Genomic DNA, 22,097 nt, shown 5'->3' with positions numbered 1-22,097 from the left:
ATCACTTCTAGCTGCCTGAGGTTTTTGACAACTGTCAGCTGCAGGCCCTCTTAGCAGTCCCCAAACTCAAAGTCACAAAGTTCACAACCCAAAATCCAGGAAATCTCTTTCAAGGTCTATAGGAAGCAAGAGGAGCCTAAATCTGTGGGCCCGTGCCAAGTCACTTCCCTTTGTTTTCATGAGAATTCTCTTCCATTTCAAAGAATTTTCAGAGAGAAAAATGGTGGCCATCAGGAGCCAGATCCCTGGTAATGGCAGATAGTCTTCACCATTACTCACTCTCTTTGAATTGTCATCATTATCCTGGGCTCAGGTATAAAATAATGATATTTTCAAAAGACAAAAGGGCATAGTGTAGTCACGTCAGAGATTGTACTTTCCCATGCTACGTCTTAGAATCGCCTCCTTCTCAACCAGAACCTGTGGAAATCTGAGCCATATTGGAACATCTGACTCAAGTATTAACTCTTCCATAAGGCCCTTCTTGATCACACCTGCCCAGAATATCTCTTTTTCATTAACTTTATTTTTTTTTTAAACCCTTACCTTCCATCTTGGAGTTAATGCTGTGTATTGGCTCCAAGGCAGAAGAGTGGTAAGGGCTAGGCAATGGGGGTCAAGTGACTTGCCCAGGGTCACACAGCTGGGAAGTGGCTGAGGCCAGATTTGAACCTAGGACCTCCTGTCTCTAGGTCTGGCTCTCAGTCCACTGAGCTACCCAGCTGCCCCCTCATTAGCTTTCTATAGCAGTCTGTTCATACTTCTGTAATTCTGGCCCAAGAGCTCTTGAGGGTCTAGGCTCACTTGATCACGTTTGATCCTGAGGGCTGACCCCAAGAGAGGCATTTTCTCTCTGGCTCATTGCCCCCACCTAGAGGTAGCCTAGCGTTCTCCGAGGTACTGTTATCATCTGTGTTATCATTCCATCTTCCCTCCAAGATTATAGTCATACATAGGAAGGATTTATTATTATCATATTGGAATAGTTTAATGTACTATTATATATTATTACACATTATAAAATATATAGTAATATCTTTGTATATATTATATTATTGTTATTTATTTCTGAATCTTCCTACACACAGTGGGTATTAGATCAGCATTTGCTGAGCAGACGAATGAATGGTGAATATGTCCCCTCTATAGATTGGCATGTATGAGCGGCTACAGAACCTACAAGCTCAGGGAGCTGGAGCCAATGATTTAGGGACAAAAAAGACACTGCATTGGTTAACTGGGTAACTTGGGACAGCACGCTTTGGCTCTGAGCTGAGCTTCATCTGCAAGACAGAGTAAAGAGCCGACATTCTTTTTTTTTTTTTAAAGAAACCTGGATTAAGTTTTCAACATTTTCCCCAGATTCCGTCAATGCAATTGTTATTATGCCTCTTCTGACATTTTGCAATTCACGCGTCTCCCACCCCTCTCCACAAAAGCAAGTGATAGGATATAATTATACATCTAATAAATATTTCCATGCTCACCATGTTGTCAAACAAGATACATATTGCTTATACTAGAGGGAAAATTCATGGAGGAATTAAAGCGAGGAGTGGCATGCTTGAGCCTGTGTTTGGATGCTGGCCGCTCCTTCTGTGGCATTTTGGGTAAGGAGTTCTGATGTTCTTTCCAGCTCTGAGTAGGTCTCCTACCAGCCCCTTCCTTTATCCCCAGACTCGCTCACTTGCCTCTTCCTACTCCAAAGCTTCTCAGATCTGCCTCTCATACACCCATACACTACTCCTTCATCCTGTAGTGACTCTTGCCTTCTTCCCTGTGCTGATTGGCGTCCATGGCCCTGCTTGGGACACCTGTGTATGCTCTCTCTTGCCTCCTCCATGCCTGAGCCTACTTGGCACATAGGGTTCCAAGGTTCTTGCTAAAGCAAAGAGGCACAGCATCCTAGGCAGGGGAGAATCCAGGCTCCCCTGGCCCCCTGCTAGCTCAGCTATGGGACAGTGCCACATAAAGCAGAGGCACCTCTGCCTCTGAAGCCCAGCCTTCCGGCTCCAGCTCCTGTTTGGTGTAAACAGCTCATGAGCAGGAGTATATCTGTGAATGTGACTGTGTCATTTATCCTGTTTCTGGCCAGCCAGGAGACAGAGCTACATTTAGATTTAGATTCAGAAGTCATTTTCTCAGCAGGGAACCTTCATTCTCCTACCCACAGAACCCCCACAAGGTCCAGTCAGTCCCAGCTGCCCACCCCTCAAAACCCCAACAATGACTCCTCCCCCAACTCCTTCTTTCTGGTTCTTTAGTGCCCTAGCATCAACCACTGACCCTAGCCTCCCACAAGGAAGAGATACGATTGGGGAGCTGATACTCACTGTCCCCTTCATCCATCACATGACAAATCTAGACATCAATGAAAATGGAGCGTACAGAGAAGCATGGGAAGAATTCTATGAACCTATGCAAATCGAAGAGATAGCTAGGGGAAAAAACATACCATAAATAAATGGGAAGAACAAAAAATGAAACTGAATGACAGTTATAATGACTAAGCTTGGCTCCAAAGATGAAATATGAGACTGTACCTCCATCCCTTCTTTGTAGCTATGGATCACTAAATATACTATCGGACTCAACCTATTTTTTAACTTTGCTCAGTTGATTTTTTCCTCTTTCTTTTTCATTCTTTGTTATGAGGGCTAGTTCTAGGTGGGAGAAGGATAAAGGGGCATATTGTGCAACAAACAAGATATTCATTTTTCAAAGAAATTAAAGACATACTTGGCTCTTCTCTCTCATCTCTATCTTTGCTTCTTTCCATTACTCCCTACACCCTTTTAAAAATTTTAGAATATTTTCCATGGTTACATGATTCATGTTCTTTCTCTCCCTTCTTCCCTCCCCCTCCCAGAGCTCACAAGCAATCCCACTGGGTTATACATGTATCATTGTTCAAAACCTATTTCCATGTTATTGATATTTGCAATAGAGTGATCTTTTAACATCAAAACCCTAATCATATCCCTATTGAACCATGTGATCAATCATGTTTTTCTTCTGTGTTTCTATTCCCACAGTTCTTTCTCTGGGTGTGGATAGCATCTTTCTCATAAGTCCCTCAGAATTGTCCTGGGTCATCGCATTGCTGCTAGTAGAAAAGTCTGTTATATTCAATTGTGCCATAATGTATCAGTCTCTGTGTACAATGTTCTCCTGGTTCTGCTCCTTTCACTCTACAGCAATTCCTAGAGGTTGTTCCAGTTCGCATGGAATCCTCCAGTTCATTATTCCTTTCAGCACAATAGTATTCCATCACCATCAGACACTACAATTTGTTCAGTCATTCCCCAATCGATGGACCCCCTCCCCATTTTCCAAATTTTCTCCACCACAAAGAGCATGGTTATAAATATTTTTGTACAAGTATTTTTCCTATTATCCCTTTGGGGTACAAACCCAGCAGTGGTATGGCTGGATCAAAGGGCAGACATTCTTTCAAAGCCCTTTGTGCAAAATTCCAAATCCTATACCCTTTAAAAAAAAATTCTGTTCCAACTTTTCTTTCTATTTCCTTAACCCACTCCATTCTTTTCACTCCCCACCCCTCTTGGAACTAATCAACTGGAGATAAGGGGATAGAACTAGAGGAGAGAGGTGTTAGAAAAAGACAATTAAGAATCTTTCCAGGAGACCTGTGGAGAAACTTTTTACAAGGACCAGGGACAAGAGAGTCAAGAGGAGTATCTGAGTTCTTAGATACTCTTCTGTCATCATGGAGTTGTGTTCACCATGCTTAGTTGAATTTAATACAGCTCTGAACTGGCCCTGAAGTCCCAGATTTCAGTAGAGGGTCACCCCCCCCCCAACCTCTTGGGCTGACCTGAGAATGGGGCCTTTAGCTAAAGGATCTAGGATAGTGATGGTGAATGTTTTAGAGGAGTGCCAGGGCCTACCCCCATCCCACCCTTCAGACCCAGTGCCCCATCCCCCCAAGAGATTAAGTGCTATGTCCCACACCACTCCTACCCCTACCTTCACCTTGCTCACCCTACCCACCCTTACCACAGATGGGGAAGGGAGGAAGTTTTCCCATTGGGCTGCTGGGCAGAGAGGCAGGTGAAGTCAAGAATGTCCTCAGGCACATGGAGAAGGGGAAAGCAACAGCTCTGCCAGGGTCCCTCTGGCTTTCTAATAATGAACTCTGGCAGGTGACTGCAGGTGTACTGCCAGAGAGGGTCCTGTGTGCCCTTTTTTGGCATGGGTGCCATAGGTTTGCCATCACTGGTCTAGAATAATTGATTTGTGGGGTGTGCTCTGGTATAGACTGAGCAAAGCACAGTTGGATACTGGGATTAAGGATATCATTTTCTTACAGCCCTGTTACCCCTAACCCCCAAATCTGAACCCAATTTCCTCCTTACCCCAAACCAAGGGACTTCAAGTTATTTAGAAACTTGAAGAATAGAGAGAAATAATTTAATTTCTACCAAGTGATAGCAATATTTCATTTCTTAATAGCATCAAGGTTGAATAAAAACTAGAATGTCTGAGTGCAAGGTTGGAATATGGGTGGGAGAATGGGGTATGTTCCCCTAGAGACCAAAGCCTTTGTTTTTTTGAAGGGACTTCCCTCAGAGGATAGAACTGGTCTTCTCACTTTAGGAACCTAAAGAAGAATTGGTGAAATAATCCTGCCTCAAGAGAAATGTACTGTTTCTCCATTAAAAAAAAAAAGAGCACTAAAGACCAGGGTAATTGTGAGGCTGATTCCTTGTTCCTTGGGACAGACCACTCCACTTTATCCCTTCCCTTTCCCCATTCAAGTCCAGGTCCCAGTCTTCCTCCTTCACTCCTCCTCAGTGTCTGGGATCTGGGGAATTCAGGGTGTAACTTCCAGATAATTTGAAGCTGAAATCATAAATAGATTGGGGGGAGGGGGATCAGAGGACCTGGGCACTGGAGCAGAGCCAGTACAGTAAGGTGGTAAGGGTGGGAGAAGGAAGAGAGCTGAGGTGAATCCTCAAGCTATGTGGAGAGTCTAGGCAGAGCTCCTGCACTTGCCTGGGCCAACAGCTATATTTACCCAGACTGACTCAGCCTAAATGCCCGGAATGAGGAATTAGGAATAAGGACACTGGGAGCAGTGGGCAGAGCCAGGGTGAGGAGATAGGGGATGGGAATTCAAAGGTGCAAAGATAGATCGGAGCTTACATCAAAAGAGAGCTGCAAATTTCCCCTGGTGCATCTCTATCCCCTACCTTTAATCTATCAGGAAGTCTATTATATGTTTCTGGTCTCATATCAGTGGTACTTTATGTCTGTCTGGCACATAGTAGGTGCTTAATAATAAATGTTTATGGGGTAGCTAGGTGGTTGCTCAGTGGATAGAGAACCAGGCCTGGACTCAGGTAGTCCTGAGTTCAAATCCAACCTCAAACACTTATTATCTGTGTGACAATGAGCAAGTCTCTTAACCTTTGATTGCCTCTGTTTCCCCAACTACAAAATTGGGGGCATAATAGAATTTATCCTTCAGGGTTGTAAGGATCAAATATGATATTTGTAAAAGCATTTAGCACAGTGCTTGTCTCAGAGTAGGTAATATATAAATGTTGATTCCCTTCTCTAATGATTTTGTTGTTACAAATTAACTACCCCATCTTCTTAAAAAACAACAACCTGTCTTAGTATCAATTCTAAGGAACAAAGATAAGGCAATTGGGGTTTAGTGACTTGCCCAGGGTCACACTACTAGGAAGTGTCTGAGGCTAGATTTGAACCCAAGTCTTCCTGACTCCACTTCATACACTGTGCTAGTTAGTAGCCCCTCTTTTGTTTATACATTTTAAAGGCATTATTTAATAGTTGTGTATTTTGAATAAATGGTCACATAGCAAATAACAGCCAGTATTTAAACCTCTCTTCTTTTCCACTCTAGTACATACCCAGAGAAGCAGGCAGTGTGAAGGAGCCAAGTAGAAGACAGCAGAAGTCTGACCAGCTTTGTGACCCTTACCAGACTTCTACCCACCTGAGGAGTCGGAGAGGAAATGAAACTGGCTTCTGCCCTTGGATTTCTTTCATTGGAATAGTTAATGGAGCGTTTGGGTTGAAGAGGAAATGGAAAGCTCTAAGGAGCTGGACTATGCTTGATGCTAACCCAGATTGTGGCAGGGCCAGCTTTGTGCATAGTAGGTGCTCAATATACATCTGTTGGTTGATTGGAATTGTTGGTATCCCCAACCCTGGCGGAACCCCCTTTGAGACTTAATGAAAAGAGATTCTTCGATACAAGTGTGCCCCCCTGTGACCACATACAATAACACAACTTAGCTGACTGACCCACTCCAGCTTAACCAGCTCTCTCCCTTTCCAGCTGCCCGAAGATTAATGTCATAGGCTTCACTCTCGAATTTCCTCCTGGCGTGCAACTTCATCATGGGAGGAATGTGGAAGCCACAGATTAAGTGAAGCATTCAGGGTAGAGAGGGGGTAAGTGTTAGGGTTACAGATTAGGGCGTTCGCCTTCTGGGGCCCAAAATAATTTAAGCACAAATTCTGGAACATGGTATTCCCCATCCAGGCCAAGGCTGCCTTATTTTGCCATTGCTCCATTCTTTGGTCATTTCCTTCCCAGCGCTTGGCAGCTAAAGCCAGGGTCATTGATAGTCCCAATCCAGCCATCCCTGCTCTATTCTATGGAGTAGTCATCGCGCAACCACCAAGACAGCAGATCATTTGATTGGGGCTGGAGATCCATTTGTTTAAAGGGCAAAGCCATACTTCCAGCCATCCAAGTTTGCAACCTTGGAGTCCTCCTGCATCCTCCATTTCCCTCCCATACCCAGTCAGTTGCAAAGTCTTGGCTGTTCTGCCTCTACAACTCTGATCCAGTCCAAGCTCTTTCCGCCTACTAATGGGCTCTTAAGAATCTATCTCCCTTCTCCATCTCCACAGAGCTGCAAAAATGATATTCCTCAAGCATTGGTCTTACCCTGTGCTTTAAGTCACCAGTGGCTGCCTGGCGATCAACCATTATTTAACATCTTTCCTTCGCACTATGTATTTGAGATGCAAAGACAACAGTTCTTGCTTTCCGAGAATATTCTACTGGAGAGGAAACCTGCATTTATTAAGCATGGAGCTCACTGGATCCTCTGAGGGAGGTGCAATTGAGCAAACAGAGATGAAGTGTCACCCAGAAAGCTGATGGTTATGTGGGAGATCCAAAGGGTCAGTTTGGCTTGGGTCTAGCTAAGCTATCTCCATACATACATAGCACTCCATCGCCCACCTTGGGAGGCTCTCTCCCACACCTGGAATGGATGACCTCACCTCTCGGGGCAGCAACATTCAGCTCAAGGGCCGGGTCTTATCTATGATTTTACTTCCTCAAAAATGGTCATAAGTCATATAAATGTCATCTAAAATTTTAATAACCCTTACCTTCCACCTTAGAATCAATACTATGTATTGGTTCCATAAGAGTTAAGCAACAGGGTTAAGTGACTTACCCAGTCACACAACTGGGAAGTGTCGGAGGTCAGATTTGAACCCAGGACCTCCCGACTCTAGGCCTGGCCCTCAATCCACTGAGCCACCCAGCTGCCCCCTCATCTGCTAATTTATGTATATGTGCCATCACCCCCCACCCTGCTCCCACCACCTTCTCACAGTGGTGTGTGAATTTCAGCTTCAAACCCAAATAAAACCAACAAGCTGGGCTTTGTTTCCTAAGCCCTTTAATCAATTTATATTGGTACTGAATTGGTCCAGACAGATGATTCGGTTCCCCCCCACTCTTCACTCAAAAAAGAAACCCGTAAAAGCTCCAATGGCTTTGTTTCCTCTAGTTCCCCTGTGGGGACCTCTAGCTTGGGGTGCACGCAGGGGTAAGGTCAAAGAAGAAAGTGAGAGGAGAGGGAATTCTGCCAGAGGAAAGGGGGCGGTGAGGGCGGACTGAGGAGGGTGGGACCAAGTCTGAGGTCTGAGAACCTATGGCCGGGGGTGACTCCCTCCCTGCTTTCCCTGAGCCGAGCCCTCGGCCCGAAATAGCGCCTCCTCCGTCTGACAGATCACATCCAGGATCTCCCGGATACAGTCTCGAAGCTCCCCGGCCCTGCGCCCAGCCTCGCCCCGGGTTCCTGGGGTCCCAGGTGTGTCTCGGCCGCCTGGCAGGCTTCGCTCAGGCTGCCTAGAGGCAACCGAGGCTTCTGTGTCGCTCCCTTCAGAAGAGCCGCTCCGGGCGCCGCTCTCGGGAGCTTCGTCCGAGTCCGAGTCCGGGGCGGTATGGCGGCGGATGCGGGACACGGCCTCCCGCAGGGCCCCGGCGTAAGGCCCCGGGTCCCGCCCCCAGCCCCGGCCCACCGGTCGCTGGACTCTGGCGCCCTCTGCGCTCCTCGCCGCTGCCCCGCTGCTGCGCTCTGGGCTGCTCTGACCCGGGGACGGGCCTAGGTCCAGCTCCTTGACTGGGAGCCCCAAGATGCGGGAGGCTCGCTCTTCCAGGGAGGGGTCCCCCGGCTCCCCGGCCTCCGCATTCTCCTCCCCCCTTGCATCAGAACGGCCTCTGCCGGGCTGCTGGGCTAGCCGGCTGCTCTGAAGCAGCTTCTGGCACGGGGAGGGGAAGACCTGCCCCTCCTCTCCCTCCTCTTTTCGGGGAGCCTGGGGAGCCGGGGGATCCCCCCCATCCAGTGGCCCTGGGGAAGACAGAAGCTGCACGTGTTGGACTGGAGGGGTCGGGATGAACTGGGCCCGGATCACGACACACGTGGCGTCAATGACAAACACTCCGTTTCCCCCAGCAGAACTGCGGGGACTGCGGGGCACTGTGTGAGCCCGGTGGGTCTCCCGCCAGCCGTTCGGAAACTCGCTAGGCCCCGGGGACGCAGCCCTCTTTCCCGGGGATTCTTTCTCTCTAGGGCCCCCAGGGGCCCAGGGTCTGGGAAGGGTTTGGCTCTGCTGGACTGGCTGCTCTCCAGGGGAAGGGCTCCGGCTCTTTCGGGACCGACTCTGTTCTCCTGCTCGTTCTCCTTCGGAGGCGGCCCTGATAGGGAGTTTGGTTCTGGGTGTCGTTTGGGGGGTACCAGAGGTTATGGACCCTGCTCTGGAGGTCTGGTTGGCCCCGGGCTGGGAACAGCTCTCGCTGCTGTTGCTCTCCCTGCTGTTGCTCTCCCTGCTGTTGCTCTCCCTGCTGTTGCTCTCCCTGCCGTTGCTCTCCCTGCCGTTGCTCTCCGGACCCCCAGCAGAGACCCCTGGGACCCTGTCCGAAGTCTTCCCTACAAGCCCAGGCCCCGTCCCTCCCCAACCTGGGAGCCCACCCAGGGTACCCCGGCCTTGCCGAATCCCCCAAGCCCCTAGGACGTCACGGTAAATGCGAGGATCCAGCCTTTTCTTGGGACGTTCTTCTCCATCTTTTCCTTCTGGAGCAGGAGCCGTGGTGAGCGGGGAGGTCAGCCGTGTTAGCTGAGGGGGCCGTTTGCCCCCCAAGGTCCGGTGGGGGCCCTCGTAAGAAGGAGGAGCCACATAAGGTGGAGGCCTGTCCCAGCGCCTCCTCGGGACCGGCCCGATGGCGCCTCTCAGGAGCAGGTGAGCTTCATAACTGGGAGGCCCAGACGGCCGCCCCAGGCGGGGCCCCGATCGCGCAGCTGTCCCAGGCTCTCGCAGCGACTGCGCTGTTGGACGGGGCGGCCGGCCGGCAGGCCCAGGGAGCTCTGGAAACCGAGGAATCGGACGAGCCTTGGGCTGGGCGGCCTTTGGGACGGGGAAAGGTTCAGGGCGGGACCCACCTCCGCCCCGGGTTCGACCCAGTGGACTCCAAGGTTCTGATCGGCAAAGGCCTGGGGGGCTCCAGCTTCGACCCCCACCTCCCTTGCGCCGCTTTCTCTCTGTCTCTTTGGCCTCACGCTCCTGAGAGGCCGCCTTCCTTTTCTCTTGCTCCCGGGGGCGGATCTCTGGCGGATGCCCTGTCCCCCGGTTGGTTGCCTCTTGCAACACTCGGGGCACCCAGGCCCGGGGAAGCAGCCGTTCTGGGGGCTTCTGGCCTAGCCCATACCTGGGACAATAAGCAGGAACCCAGGTGAGCGGCTAGAGAGACTAGCAGAGGGAACCACGGGGGAAATAAGAGGGCAGCCATGAAGACTAATGGGATGGGGTCCGGTAGAGCCAGGTGGAGGAGTGTGGTGGTGGGTGGGGGTGGGGGACAGTCAACATGGAATATTTTATTTTGGTGACTATTCTAGTTCTCTAGGTAGCTTCACACGCTGCCTCCCTGCCGCACTTTGATCGTGGAAGCCTCACACCATTCCCCCCTCTATTTCTTAATCCATGGCCATCTCCCGTTCCCCCCCCCCTCCCCCGAGGGAGGGAACCCTGGGCCCACCTGTTCTGGGGGAGTGGGGAGGGCATCGAGGCTTAAGCCATGGCATACAATCAGCGGTAAGTAGTGGTGAGGTCAGGACCTAAACCAGCCCCTCCTTGTGCCCTCCCAATGAAGCCCTCGGACTCACCTGCGGCTTGAAGGTTCCTGGGCCCAGGGACCCCCGGTTGGGTCCATAGGCTGGTGAGCAGGGGCCCAGCGACTGTAATGACAGGAGATGGTCTTCACTTCTATCACTAACAGCTTGGATTTCTGTATCCACAAGCAGCCGGCAGACTCTCCATCATGGGGCTTTCTAGGGCTGCCTGGCCCCTCGGAGAACAGCGGGCCATCCACCATCCTGTTCAACCCCAACCCCAACCCCCCACCCACCCACCCCAAGAGCCCCTTCCTAGCTTGGAAGCCTCTATCCGCTGCGGAGCGGCGTACACAAAGACTGGGGACTATATATACCCGAGCACACGTGTGTCTCAGTGTGTGTATGTATGTGTGCGTGCATGTGACACGGGCAGTTGTTCTGTGTTGCTACTTCTCCCACACAGCACAGCGCAGCCCTCGGTTGCCGACCTGGACACTCCCCACTTCCATCTCTCCCCCCAAACCCTAGTGCGGCCAGTTGGAAAGTGGACAGTGTTCTTCAACTAGTACCACAGGTCATCTCCTCCTCCTCAGTCCTCAGCATGTCCCCCTACCCGACGCTGCTTGCCTCATTAACCCATTACTCGCCGCTTAGACTGGGTGCCCAGATACTTGGACTCCATCCCTGGCTTTCCTTGGTTCTAGCTTGTTTCCTCATTTAGATTAAGAAAATGTCCCTTGCAATTCAAGGTCTTCACTCTCCACCCTCTGCTTGTTTCCACGGGTTTGGGGGCAGGGGAAAGGGAGGGGGCGGCCCCAAGGCTCTGGGGGGCTATTTTTAGCGGTGGTGCGGGTGCACAAGATGAGTAACCCGCTTCTCAGCGGCAGAGGGAGGAGGCGGTTTGCTTCGTGCTCAGCGCAGAGCTGAGAGCTGCTGCTCCCAAGCTCTAAAGTCCCCCCTCATCCTTCCCCCATTCCCCACCCCCCAAACCAGCAAAAACTCACTTCCTTCCCATACGGGACACGAGGATCCTGCTTTGGATCCCATACCCTGCACAGTTCTAGGTGTCCCCGTGAAGGGAGAGAGCCTCCTGGCAAGCAGTCTCTTCCCCTACTAACCCAGAGTGGCCTCTAGCAATACCCACACACAGCGCTGGCAACCCCTGTGGATGGGGATGTGCGCCTCTGCCGCTCTTTTAGGAAAGAAGGGCGAGGCGGATGGAAGCGCTCCCCATTCTGCCCCGACCCTTGGGCCAGGACCCCTCCCCTTCCACTGCCTGATGGCCGCCTAGAATGTCCACCTGTCACTGGTCCCCCTTTTGGCTAAGATAACAGGAGCAGAAGAGTGTGCTCCCTTCCCCCAGCGCTATTACAGGTGGTTCCCAACTTTACCATGGCAATGTTAGTAAGAGCACAGCCCACGCCAACCCCGCCATGCACCCTTAGCAACCATGCATAGCAACCATGCGAGCAGCTCAAGTGGAGGCAGGGGAAGAACCAATTGCCTTCCTTTCTTCAATCTGATGCCCTCTAAGGCCAGGAAGGCACCGAATGGGCCTTCCGAAATTGCCCCCTTAAGCCATCAACCCAGAGTTCACCTAGAGCTCGGATACGAAGTGGTCGTGGTACCTGGCAAGGAACCTGGGTCCGTTTTGCCAGAGGTGCCCACACTTCCCCTTAGCACAGTATGGGAGGGAAAGGGAAAGGGGTGTGGATCTGTGGGAGGTGGGGGAAGAACAGCAGGGTTTGTAACCAGATAAGCAGAGAATGGATCAACAGGAGGCATTCTCTCTCTTTTTGAAATGGCCACTGCCAGAGGCAGATACAGAAAATTCCAGCATCCTCACTCCACACTCCAAATGTTTTCATTCTCCTCCGAAAAAGGCTTCAATAATATCTGCCTCCATTTCTCCCTGTCCCCCCCCCCCCCCCCCCCCAGTCCAGGTACTTGCCTCTCCAGGGACTGTGACATGGCCCGGTCTATTCCTACCAGACTGCTGGGTCTTTTAAAGTCTCCTTTCCAAACCGCCCTCCCCTCCCCTGTCCCCATGGAATGTGCACACTCTACCTCCTCTAATCATTCAGTAGCCTCCCTCAAGATCAGGAATGTGCTGTGTGGGCCTCCAAGGCATGGATGTGGTGGTGCCCCATCCCAGGAGGAACTCGGCCTCTTTCCACAAAGGCCTCCCCAACTTGAAAAGCTGAGCTTTAGGAAGAGTCACATAGGGAAGAATAAGGCCTAAGTGGAAGAGCCCTAACTTTAGGTTGTTCTTCAACCATCAAGTGGGAAGTTACCAGGAAGGCAAGACTGAGGGGAAGGCTAGCCCTCCTCCACCCTTCCACCCCAGGCCTCCATAACTCACTGTTCAGAGGGCCACTGTATGGCTTCAGTCTGCATGCCAGGGCTCAGGCAAGTGAGGGCTGAATGGGTTACCTCTGGGACTTGTTGCTCTGCCTATCCTGCCACCCCAATCATCCCCAGCTTTCAGGAAAGGCAGCAGAGGCACTAAAAGGGATTTGTAAGCTCACACCCTGTGCCAGTTCAGCAGAATCTAAGCCAAGTCCTACCCTCCCAGCACCATGGGGGGGAAGGAGGGGAGGAAGTAGTCCCTGGAACATTCATGACCAGGGGGCTGGTCACGAATGTCTCTTTATATGGGAAGAGGGCCCTATCTCACCTCAGGGGATGCTGTACTTGCACAGGATTAACCTTAGGTTTCAGGCAGCAGAAGGGAGGCTGGGGGCACTGAAGGGCAGAGATTGGGTAAAGGAGAAATGTGGAGTGTAATGAGCCTATTTGAGGAGAGATGTAATGTAGCCACAGATGTGGAGGCCTTATATGCCCAAAGAAAACACAGACTTGTTGGATATGGGCATCCTTGTCATTTTAATTAGAATCACTAGGAAAAATAAGTCTGAACTAGCCACCCTGAACTTCCCTCTCCAACTCCCCAACACACAGGAAGCACAACAGGGAAGAGAGCAGGAATCCAAAGGCTACAATCCCCCTCCAACATCATTTATAGGAAGAAATGGCACTTTGTTCCCAACTCCTTTTGTAGCAGAAAGAATAAAAACATCTTTTATAGTCTCCATGGTGCACTGTCTCAGGAGATAGGAGCAGGGTGTTTGATGAGAGGTCTGGGGATCTCTTAGAGATCAGAATTAATGAGGAAGGGACATTCTGCCCCTAGTTCAGGCAGGGGACTAGAGGTGATTCCTTCTAAGTCTGTGTGGGTTTCTACATTTTTCTACCCCTTTCTATCCTCTCTGTAAGGTAGGGTTAGCAGATAAGCTTCAGAAAAGGGATCAGAGCCTCTAGTATCCCATCCAATTGATCAGAGGTACTTCTATGGCAGGGAGAGGGTATGGTGCCATCCATCTTCCATGCATTCCTTCCAAATCAGCTCAGGGCTTCTCTCCACCTGTGAGCACCAAAGCCTGCAGTATGTCAGAAAGTGACACGATGCCCTTTACCACATTGTTTTCTTCCACGACCACCAGCCGATGAACCTGGCAAAGGATGGCAAGGGAAAAAGGAAGAGAATTTTCAGTCTCTTGGTAACTTTCATTATCTCCTTCCCTATTTCCAAGCCTCCCATTCCATTTCAAGTAGTCATGGTTTTCCCTTCATTCCCAAATCTCTTGATTTTCCTGCCCCACCTCAGCTTCCACCAGGCGGTTAATGATGGTCTCCAGAGTTTCATGCTGGTAGCATTTGAGTACCCCCTCAAAATAGTGGGATCGATGCTGTAGTGCTTTTGTCACAGATATATCCAAGTTGTTATAGGTCTTTTCTGCTGCCAAGTTCTGAGAAAATGAGGGCAGAGCCCAAAAAGCATGGTTTTCAGTTCCCCAGACCCAATTCCATTCCACTCCATCAGAAATTGAGAACCAAGTCATCTCCCAGGGCACACTAAGTCAGGGAGGGACTCAAATCTTTTTTCACATCAGGATGTGGAAGCCAGTAAGTCAACAAAGGCTCTAAACCCCCCCAAAAAGAATTCCCTCCTCCTTCCCACATTCCCAAATCCCTCCTTCCTTTTCCCTACCACTGGTCCCTCTGAAGTCACTCACAATGACATCAAACTTGGAGTAGATGTCCACCACACGCCCTGTGAGAATAGGGACATCGTAACCAGAAGATCTAGGGATTCAGCCATGGAACCCCCTCCCTTGCCCATGGGACACCCTTGGAGACACAGACTTCCCCCTACCCCTCCCTTTCTCCCTCTCCAATTCCTTACCTTTCTCATCTACCACAGGCAAAGCAGAGACCCGGTGCTGAACAAAGATGCCCAGTGCAACGTAGACAGGTGTGGTAGTCCGCACCAGAGCAATATTGGCGTAAGTGCCTATTTGGAGCTCCTTCAGAGACTTAGACATGAACTCTGGCTTGGGGAACTCTGCAATCTGGGGGGGGGGGGGGGGGGACCATCAACCAGACTGCCAAGTCCTCCAGATAGACCCCAAGCACCAACCCCCACAACCCAGCCCAGCTGGGCTTAAGTGCAGTATATATGGTGGTATGAGAAGTTGGAAATGAAGAAAAGTAGCACTTACAAAAAGCTTGAGGAACTTGAGGATACGTTTGTGGGTGAGGATATATAAGGTGTTGCCAGAATCAGGGTCAATGACTGGTAGCCTATGGATCTTATTTCGAATCAGCGAGGAAACAGCATCAAAAAGGCTATGGAAGGGAGGGGTAAATGATCAGCTCTAGTTGTAGGTTGTAGAGGGTTTGGAGGCAGTGAACAAGGTCAAACCACCCCCCAAGGCAAGGTAAAAATCACCACTCCCCACTTTCCCTTCTGGGGTTCTTTTGATGACTATGACACTTTTCCATTCTGGAAAAGCAGATGGCAGCTCACCTGGCATTAGGAGAGATGCAAACAAGAGGTTTAAAGGAGTCCTGAAGGTACACCTCTGAGAGGAGAAGAAATAATTTATACATAAAGTGCCACCACAGAAAACAGTTTCCCAAGGAAATGTTCCACCCCGCTGCTCCCTGTGACCCTTACTACGAACCTCTCCAGGTTTCTATCTTGTGTTCTTCCAACTCATAGATCTGTACCTGGAAGAGAGGTAACAGGGTTCAGGCTTTTATCATTCTGTTCCATTAGCCCTCAGATAACTTGTTTCCTGGGAGGTGGAGCAGGGGACAAGAACTGTGGAGAAACCATACCGAGGCCACAAAACACAGTGGGAAATTGGTGGCAGGATTTGTAGATGGAATGAAAGAGGAATCAGTGGCTCCTAACTATGGTGTCAGAATTAATGGGCTGTGGGTTCCTCACCAAGGCTGATTTGTAGTAACGGTGTAAAATATTGATGAAGTCAGTGATGGTCAACATGCCTGGAAGCCAAATGGACACTTAGCAATTGTACTGCATTCCCCACAGCCCTCAGATGAGGGAATCCCAAGTGCTCACCCTCAACTTCCCTCCATGCCTAGAATGATGACATGACCTGTCCTGTGGACCTTTGCTTACCCACAAAGCTCTGTTTCTTGCTGTCCCATAATGGAGCTGCCCGAACTCCGTTTGTGACGAGAGCAAAGAAGGCTTTCTTTACCTGCAATCAGGGAATGGGTAATAGAGAAGGAATGGTCACAGAGGCAGAAACTGGAAGAGAATGAGGATAAGCAGCATAAAGGCAAAGACAGTTAAGAGTAGCTCCACAATTGATCACATGGAATGGGACATAAAAAGGACTCACTCACCTGTAAGGAGGTATCAAACACAACCAGTTTGGAGCTTGTGGGGATCAAATCATAGCATCGATGGGATTTCATGAAGCAGGTATAGACAGCACTGTTCGATTCTGGGGTCTCTGCAGAGCATGAAGGGATTAGTATTTCCCCTTCATCCCTGCTGCTGTGAGCTCTGCTCCACCCACCCACCCTTCAGTCAAGGAGGAATAACACATGCTTGAAGGCCATGGTTTCCCAAACCTCTAAGGTTGTTTTCCACACCTCTAAGGTTGTTTTCCACGAACCCCTCCCCGATTCCATCTGCCTTGCTCTTCTTGCCCCCAGCTGATTCTCAGTCTCCCTAATTAGAGACCATTTCATTGTCTTTCAGCAAGCCTATACCCTTTGCCATCAAGTAGAGAATAATCTACTCTCCAGGACACTCTCTTGGTAGCCTGTTCTTGTCTGGAAGGCTTCTCTCAACAGTAAGCTAAGTTTTTTCAGCATAACTTCTACTCATTTCTTCTTGTTCTTCTCCTTGAAGAGGAGAAAGATTGCTGAGTCTTATGACGCTTCAGAGAGCTTTTGATGGGTGTGATTGGCTGACTTATCCAATTCAACACCAAGCTGGTGGGTGGATGTACAAGGAACATAAGGAAGAGAGCTGACACAGTCCTTTATCCCCAACCCTTGTTCCAAACCCCAAGATACTCTAGAGTCCCTTAGCCTAGCACAAGGGTAGGTCAAGGAAGTCCAATGTAGCTTCAAGGTGGAACATATTTGGAACCTCCTAACTTGCTTTCCTCTCAATTCATTTTTCACACTGCTGCCCCTGACCCCCAACATCCTCTATAACCTTTCAACCTCCAACCTATCTTTCTAGTACTATTTCATAGTACCCATTTTCTTATGCTCTACTTTCAAGCTAAACTAGCCTCTCTTCTCTTCTGATCTTTCTTTGCTCCTCTCCAAACTTCTACTGTTCTTCCTGTTTAGATTAATTCTCCACTCATCTTTTATTGCTGAAAGTCTCTACCTTTTTTTAAAACTCAATTTAGGTACCAGTTCCTCCACAAACTCTTCCCCCTTATCCCATCAAGTCAAAGTGGTATCTCCTCAAGTTCACATGATACATTTCCTGGACTACACCTTCATTATCATAGTTATTTGTGTACCTACCTTTCCTTCTATGCTTTTTAAATTTTCCGTGCTAGAGGCAGGGCGGCAGTGTAGATAGAGGGTTGTCCTGAAAGTCCTGTGACCAATTCTATCTCTAATAAGTACTGGCTGTGTGGTCCCAGGCAAGCCCCTTAACTTGTCAGGCAATTCTCTAAGACTAAGAGTTGCAGAGAAGGTACTTTCTGGATTGGTAAATCTTGTTTAGGACTACCTTAGGAATGCTAAACTCTGTGCCTTACTTATTTCAGAAATGTGTAAATAGAATTTTGTACACCAAGACTACATTCTCCAGAATTCCTTTACTTTTCCCAGAATTCCTTAAATTATGTTGCCCACTTTGTGTCCTTATGGTTTGTAAATAAGTTTGCTGCAACCTCAACTTCTCACTCTTCTTCCCATGCTCTCCTCACTCTCTCCCATGCCTCCAGTCTGGGATCCTCCTCTTTGTTCAGACTATCACTATCCTTTTCTTCAAGTTATTATTAACAAATTCTTATAAAAATGTAATTCTTGAAGTATTTGGATAGTAATTTTTAATCTTATAGTACGATGTCCCTAATCTTTCCATTTCAACCTGAGATGCCTAGAGCTTCTAGAAGCCCATCCCAGATTTGGGGGTACACACTCAAGGGAATCTAATTGTATATACCAGGTGACAAAAGGTTAGTGGTTTAATGATAATTAAATTTTTTTACTAATTACATGTAATAACAAATTTGCACAAAACTTTTCCAAAATTATATAATCTAAACTGTATCCTTCCCTTCTTCCCTCCCCACTCCAAGAGGTAGCAACCTGGGTTATACATTTATTATCACACAAACATATTTCCATGGCTCTGGGATTTCTAATGGATAATGGGGACTTCTGGAATGTGGTCTTCCATCCTATAGCCCTTTCCCTGATGACAGTTCAGAACTCTACCCAGTAAACTAATCAATAAATCCTGCTCTCTAATTTTCTAAATCATGTATGACAATCTTATAAGCATCCCTATGAGCCCAAATGTATTTCTACTGTTCTCTACATAAGCAACTGTTTCTAATTCTTAGGAAGTAGCCCAGTATCCCTGGCTTTTAGTTTAACCTTGACATCCCTAGCATGTACAATGGGAGAAAAGTAAAACCATTAACTGAAGTCAAATTACAGTGTGGCTACTGCGTCTCATAGATTCACTCATTCTTCTGTGAGTGTATCATGATAAAATATATTACCTTCCAGAGATGGGGTGCATTTTTCCATACCACTCTCCGGAATAGTGACCTGGAAGAACAAACGTACACTCAGCATCTACTAACCTAGTTGTGTATCTTATGGCACCCGTGTATGCCCCTCCCCCAGCAATAAAGTAAGTTAGTATAAAAAGACAAGGCTTCAAAATTGACACCAGAGATTTTAAGTTTAGGTGAGGCTCCAAAAACTTCTGAGGGGACCCAAAGTCTGGGGCTAGGCTTGGCTCCCAAAGAATCTGCTATGGGAACAGGCAGTGGAATACTACTACCTTCCCCAACTGCTATCTTAAGCATCAGGATCATGCCACTCAGTCTCTATTATGAAGACAAGTTGTCATTGGAATAAGGTGTGACTGCAACCAGGCAGTCACCATTAGCTGAATAGCCAAAGGGCAAACACAAAATATGTTATGTAACTAAGAAGCCTTTTCTCTAGTCGCTTTAGTCAGTTCAGCTAGTTAGTCAACAAGCATTTATGAAGTGCCTACTATGTGCCAGGCACTTTGTAAAGTGCTGACAGAGATATAAGAAGCATTATTATAAATATTGTAATATTCATTATAATATTAATTAAATATTATAAATAAATATTAAGCACCTTTTATTATGTGCTTACCACTTTACAAATATCTCATCTAAGCCTTACAATACAAGCTCTGTAGAGGATAAATAGGGGGTAGTCTCAGAGGGAAGGCGCTAAGATTATAGAAAACTTCTTATAGATGAGACTTTAGCTGAGGCTTGAAGAAAGCCAGAGAAGCCAGAAGGTAAAGACAAGGAAAGACAATTACAGGCATAGAGGACAGTGAAAATGCTCAGAGTTGGGAGGTGGAGTGACTTGTTCAGGTGTCACTGTGGAGGGCCGTAAGATGTAAGAAAGCTTTGAAGGCAGGCAGGGAGGGGGTCAGGTTATGTAGGGCTTTAAAAGACAAACAGATTTTCTCTCTAATCCTGGGAGCTAATGGAGTTTACTAAATGGGAAAAATGGCATGGTCAGACCTGCACATTAGCACCACCTGAGGAGCCAGTGCAAAGCCAAGAGAAACACGGCCTTTGCTTCCTTGCCCTATGGGCACAGAGAGGGGGAAAAGGCAGTGCCAGCCTCCTCTCCTTGCTCAGAGTAACCAAGCCTTAGGTTAAGTCTCATACTTCTCAAAATTTGGGACACCAGGAAATATCAATGTTACCCAAAAGGGGTTTGATTTCTGATTTCTCTAGCAGCTCCAACTCAACACCCTCAGAATAGTTCCAAAAACTGTACTTCTGCCCCAGATGCTGCTGCAGAAACCTGAGGCTAAGGGTCTTAAATAGGGTCTTGTGGCTGGTTAGTGGACAAAGGACTAAGGCAAGCTGAAAGGACAGCTCCTCACCCCCAAAGGAAGCTAGAACCTTCCATTTGTGCTATTAGCAACATAAGCCAACTTGTCGGCTGCATGTGACACTTTGGCAACACCACTGGAACAAATCTCGTCACTTGCATGTGAACATTGCTGAGTGAAGCAGATAATACAGGTACACAGGAGAGATATTCAAAATACAGAGAAGACCATAAAACATACAGATCAAAGAATGGCTCACACAGAGTATAGCAGCCGTCTACCTTGGCACTTATACGCTATCTTGTACTGTGGTAATTTTTTCATATACAAATATCTTATCTCCCCAACCAGAATGTAACCTTCAGGATGTAGCAACTTCTCCATATCCCTCATAGAACCTAGGCACATGGTTGGTACTCAGTAAATATTTATTGGTGAACTCTGATTAAACTTCCTACTTCAATACCTTACTACAGCAGAGGGGTAACTTCAAAGTTTCAAAGATGCTATATTAGAATGACAAGATCTACAGAATAGCTTTAGAGATTAGCCCAGGTCAATTCAGAGAAACTCCTCATCAAAAGGGTGGGTTACCAAGTGACAAATCCCTTTTTGTCAGAAAAACTTATAAATCCACCTAAACTGTGGAAAAACTAAAATCTTCTTTGGTGGACAACACCTATATGGACAGGATCACAGATTATTTGAATAACTAAAAGAAATTATGATAGATAAGTACACAGTGGCCCCAATGGACAGAGAAAGCTACACTAAGACAGAAAGACGAAGAGACACCAGCATAAAATAGACACAAACACACTAAGTGACTATCGTCTTTATGACTATTTTCCCACTTTTAAAAATGACTCAATAATTTCTTCTCATTCCTACCTCGTAGAGATGATATGGTATGAACTGAGACAACAGAGGGCTTATGAATATGTTTGAGAACAAAGTTCTCAACTGGAGACAGAAATGATTTGACAGATACTTGCACCCAAGAAAAGTGGATTTGAAGGTAAACCTAAACAAAGATACTTGCAGAAAAAATTACAGTGAGGATTTATATAGTGCTTTAAAGTTTGCAAAGAGCTTTACATATCTTCTCTCATTTGATAGTCACTTATGAGATACAAAGTCAATTAGGAGAAAATATCAAGAACTTTAAGCAGGAGACAACAGATTAAGTTACTGAGTGCCTACTATTTGCAGGGCCTTGTAATGAACTTAAAAAGAACTTTCCAGGTTGGGGAAGAGGCAAAGTTGGGTTATTCAATTGCTATGGTTCTTCCAAGGATATTCCTCCCATAATGGCCAAATTCTTCTTAGCTACTTCCTTAAACTGCAAGATTGGATTCTTTCAGGCCATATTATTAGACTGATGACAATTTAGCTAAAACAATATGTAAGCTCTTCGCTGGTTCCATCACAACCCTTCATTCCCATGTGCCCCTTGACATAAAACTGCAAGGATTTGGGGGATATCATTGGTTCCAACTGACTAGAGAGGAAGTAACTCGCCCAAGGTCAGTTCACTGATGGCAGAGCTGTTATCTGAACCCAGTTCTCCTGACTCCCAGTCAGGTCAAGAGCCCTTTCCCAAATCTACAGGGTTGAAGTCCCTCTAGTGTCACTTTTTTGAGGGGTGGAGGGTGTCTCCGTTTTCCTTTTGGAAAAGGAAAAACTACAACTTGCTTTTCTCTTTTTTCTTTAAGAGATGGTGTTAGTGAGAAATAACAGCTCACACGAGATGGATGAGACGATTCCTGTGGGGGGGGAGCTCTCCCAGAGGCCCCTGCCTGAGTGTGGGCTGGCAAAGGCGGCTCCTGGCCTAGGTTCCCCGGCGCCGGGAGATCTGCCCCAGGAGCCCGGGACTGCTCCTTCCTAGATAGGCCCAGAGCCTAGGGACGAGGCGGTGGCCCGCTCTCCGGAGGGCAGGGTTCCTGGACAGGGTCACAGCCGGGGCAGGTCAGATGTCCTCGCCCCCCGCCTCCCTCTCCCTGGAGGCTCCCGCCACCGAGTACTCCAGCTCTCCCTCTCACCGTCTCCATCCCGATCCACACCAGTTCCTTTCGTGGCCTCTGGGCCGCTTCTTCCCGGATCCGCCCTGTGCGTCATTTCCGGCGTCACCACCTTATCTCCGCCTATATCACGGGAGGGCGCGCGCGCGCGCAGCCTCCGCCCTTCCGGCCGCGGGCCGCGAGCCGGGAGCAGTCCAAGGGGCGCCGTCTCCCCCCTCCGCCTCACCCCCCCCCCCCCCCCCG

At 48.3% G+C, this 22,097-nt stretch overlaps 2 protein-coding genes across 3 annotated transcripts; both read right to left on the bottom strand.

The window, feature by feature from the left end:
- Window positions 1-7,683: 7,683 nt before the first annotated feature.
- On the bottom strand, window positions 7,684-11,297 carry DDN (dendrin). The gene is made up of 2 exons (XM_056798334.1): window positions 10,464-11,297; window positions 7,684-10,009 (listed from the first exon to the last, which is right to left on the bottom strand). The coding sequence occupies exons 1-2, from the start codon at window positions 10,670-10,672 to the stop codon at window positions 7,954-7,956; spliced, it is 2,265 nt and encodes a 754-aa protein (XP_056654312.1). The 5' UTR covers window positions 10,673-11,297; the 3' UTR covers window positions 7,684-7,953.
- A 1,982-nt stretch (window positions 11,298-13,279) lies between these two features.
- On the bottom strand, window positions 13,280-22,001 carry PRKAG1 (protein kinase AMP-activated non-catalytic subunit gamma 1). 2 transcript variants are annotated; one of them, XM_056798343.1, is made up of 13 exons: window positions 21,876-21,961; window positions 21,579-21,776; window positions 18,497-18,545; window positions 16,134-16,243; window positions 15,904-15,985; window positions 15,709-15,767; window positions 15,440-15,485; window positions 15,283-15,337; window positions 14,975-15,101; window positions 14,659-14,824; window positions 14,489-14,526; window positions 14,075-14,221; window positions 13,280-13,924 (listed from the first exon to the last, which is right to left on the bottom strand). In XM_056798343.1, exons 3-13 carry the CDS (start codon window positions 18,522-18,524, stop codon window positions 13,820-13,822), a joined length of 963 nt encoding a protein of 320 aa, XP_056654321.1. In that variant the 5' UTR covers window positions 18,525-18,545; window positions 21,579-21,776; window positions 21,876-21,961; the 3' UTR covers window positions 13,280-13,819. The 2 variants fall into 2 exon arrangements, with proteins under 2 accessions (XP_056654321.1, XP_056654320.1); XM_056798342.1 differs by lacking the exon at window positions 21,579-21,776 and having other exon boundaries at window positions 21,876-22,001.
- Window positions 22,002-22,097: the final 96 nt, after the last annotated feature.

This window comes from Monodelphis domestica, chromosome 5 (genome assembly GCF_027887165.1).
Source record: "Monodelphis domestica isolate mMonDom1 chromosome 5, mMonDom1.pri, whole genome shotgun sequence".
Taxonomy (NCBI): domain Eukaryota; kingdom Metazoa; phylum Chordata; class Mammalia; order Didelphimorphia; family Didelphidae; genus Monodelphis; species Monodelphis domestica.
The sequence above is the reverse complement of the archived record's forward strand: the minus strand, read 5'-3'. Positions and strand labels throughout refer to the sequence as shown.